Source organism: Perkinsus marinus (genome assembly GCF_000006405.1).
Source record: "Perkinsus marinus ATCC 50983 genomic scaffold scf_1104296960512, whole genome shotgun sequence".
NCBI classification, from domain to species: Eukaryota; Perkinsozoa; order Perkinsida; family Perkinsidae; genus Perkinsus; species Perkinsus marinus.
In genome coordinates, this window is record NW_003206109.1 from 1310 (window position 1) to 3476 (window position 2167).

The 2167-nt window shown below is 47.9% G+C and overlaps 1 protein-coding gene across 1 annotated transcript; it reads left to right on the forward strand.

Annotated features, from left to right (window-relative positions):
• Window positions 1-210: 210 nt before the first annotated feature.
• Window positions 211-1953, forward strand: Pmar_PMAR007839 (conserved hypothetical protein). Its single transcript, XM_002772657.1, has 5 exons — window positions 211-1065; window positions 1110-1201; window positions 1255-1390; window positions 1439-1586; window positions 1637-1953. Exons 1-5 carry the CDS (start codon window positions 249-251, stop codon window positions 1707-1709), a joined length of 1266 nt encoding a protein of 421 aa, XP_002772703.1. The 5' UTR covers window positions 211-248; the 3' UTR covers window positions 1710-1953.
• Window positions 1954-2167: the final 214 nt, after the last annotated feature.

Sequence of the window (2167 nt, forward strand, 5' to 3'; positions counted from 1 at the left end):
GAATGCATCAGAAAAGGCGAACACAACTCGAAACCATGCGGAACGTCACATGATGAACACAACAAAGTAGACAGCTCCAATTCCAATATGCCGTCGCCGGGGATCGAACCGGGGTCTTCCTCGGCAAACGTGAATCCTCTTGAACGTGAAGTTCGACAACCATATGTTAGTCTTTCCAACGTGTAAGTCCTAATCAGTTACTTTGTTTTTGTTTCTAGCCTCTATAGCCGTGATCCACGGTCAAATAAATGGTAGGTTTCGGAGTTGGTACCACTTGTACAATCTTAGCAGCCATATTATACGGTCTGCAGTATATACCTTGTAAACAGTATTGCACCTACGATGGTGCTGTCTTCCAATGGTTCATGTGCTCGGGTATTGTGTGGAGTGGTATACTATTGGAGGTCGTTGGCATGCTCAGTGGGCAATGGGATGGTCCGCAGATATTCCTGTACGGAGTTCTCTCCGGTGCCCTATGGGGTACTGCCAACTTCATCGTCATACCGCTTGTTCGTATATGTGGTCTGGCCCTTGGGTTCTCTCTTTACCATATCATCAACCTGAGCTGGGGATACTGTCTGTCACGTTTTGGTCTCTTCGGTATGGACCGCGATGTCGGTCGAATTCCGGTTATGCGTGACGTTGGTGTTTTCGTGCTCCTTTTCTCTTTCGCCGTTCTCTTCTTCGTCGACCCGGAGGAGTCCCCGGATGAGTCCGAGTCGGCCTCCAGTGGGATAGAAAAAAGGAAATATCGTCCGTCCCAGAGCAGAAGGCAGAAGCAACAAAATGATGAAGATGAAAACGGTGTGACAAATCATAATAGCGATGGTAACATGAATGAAGAGCCTTCGAGGCACACTGTGGGAGATGAGGGTCCGGGATCATCCACTGACCTTGAGGGTGGACAAGATGATTATCGTTACGACCAAAGTACTCATGGGAAACCGTCGAAATTCTGGGTCAAACTTGAACGATTCTTCAACGGGGAGGACAGTGGTCACCGTGGGGATGGTGAATCGGCTGAAAAGGCCAAACAGCAGAACCTTGTACGAGTGAAGATCATAGGTGATGACGTTCTCTCATACCGTCAGAGTATTGTGCCCTCATAGGTATGGTCATGGCTGTTGCGTGCGGCTTCCTCACAGCAATGAATGGATGGCCTTATCAGTTGTGGCAACAGAAATATGGATATTATCAACCGGTAGTATCAAAGGAGGGGCGATAGCGACAGGCTTGCAGTGATTCCGCCTTCAGGTTCAATTCGTGTTCTCTCAGTGTATTGGTGTTTACTTTGTGTCTAGTGTGTGGTATTGGGTAGCTTCTCTATTCCGTCAGTTCGCCCTCAAAAAGCGTACCATGCACTCTGTCATCCGCCCAGCTTTCATTGCGGGTAAATCAACTTTACCTTCTTCTCCGTAGTGGACTCTCTCTCATCTAGGTTTGTTCTGGACCTCGGGTGATGTATTGGCTCTGTACGGCATCGATGGTATGGGCTATGCTGCTGCATACACATTGGATGCTGTAGGACCTGTAATGATATCTAGTTTACTCAGCATCTTCGTGTACAAGGAGATCAAACAAAAGAAGTAGAAACCCTTCACACAGTGCAGGACTTGCTCAGTCTCTTCCTTGTCAGGCAAAGGATAGTCTTCGGCATCGCCTTCTGCATCCAACTGACCGGATGTTTGCTAGTCGCTATCGGCGAGTAACCCTTACGTGATTTCTGTTTCACCCTGTTGGAGATGTCTCCAAATATACCCCCATTTTATTCAGTTCTCTACAGTAGCAGTGTATGCAGTCCTGTACAAGCGTCGACGAGAGGCCTTCTATCTGGCCTCTCACTATTTGTTACTTTTCCTCTCACGTTCGCGTGTTCTATTAATACCGTAACTCTCGTTGCTTTGGTAGACAGTCTTCACAGTTACTACCATTACCATTCCCGCTAGTGCTCTGCTGTCGCTCTACGGGTTTTCTCTATGCTCGTTTTCCGCATTGCGTGTGTCATCAATTAACTGCCATCAACAACATTCTTCTTCGAATATTCGATCTTGGCATTCGGGCGGAGTAGTGAAGCATCTTCAGTTCATCGAATGCCAAGCGGGCTGTTCTCGATACCCTCTCCACCGACCGGCGCATCAGTGCTAGTGACGTATTGAATGCAGGGAAT

Excerpts from the sequence above, each read along its gene's own strand:
- Pmar_PMAR007839 (XM_002772657.1), top strand. The coding sequence starts at position 249 with ATGGTAGGTTTCGGAGTTGGTACCACTTGTACAATCTTAGCAGCCATA. Across the intron at positions 1,066-1,109 it reads TGTACGAGTGAAGATCATAG|GTATGGTCATGGCTGTTGCG; the intron begins GTGATGACGTTC and ends GTGCCCTCATAG. Across the intron at positions 1,587-1,636 it reads AAGGAGATCAAACAAAAGAA|GCAAAGGATAGTCTTCGGCA; the intron begins GTAGAAACCCTT and ends CTTCCTTGTCAG.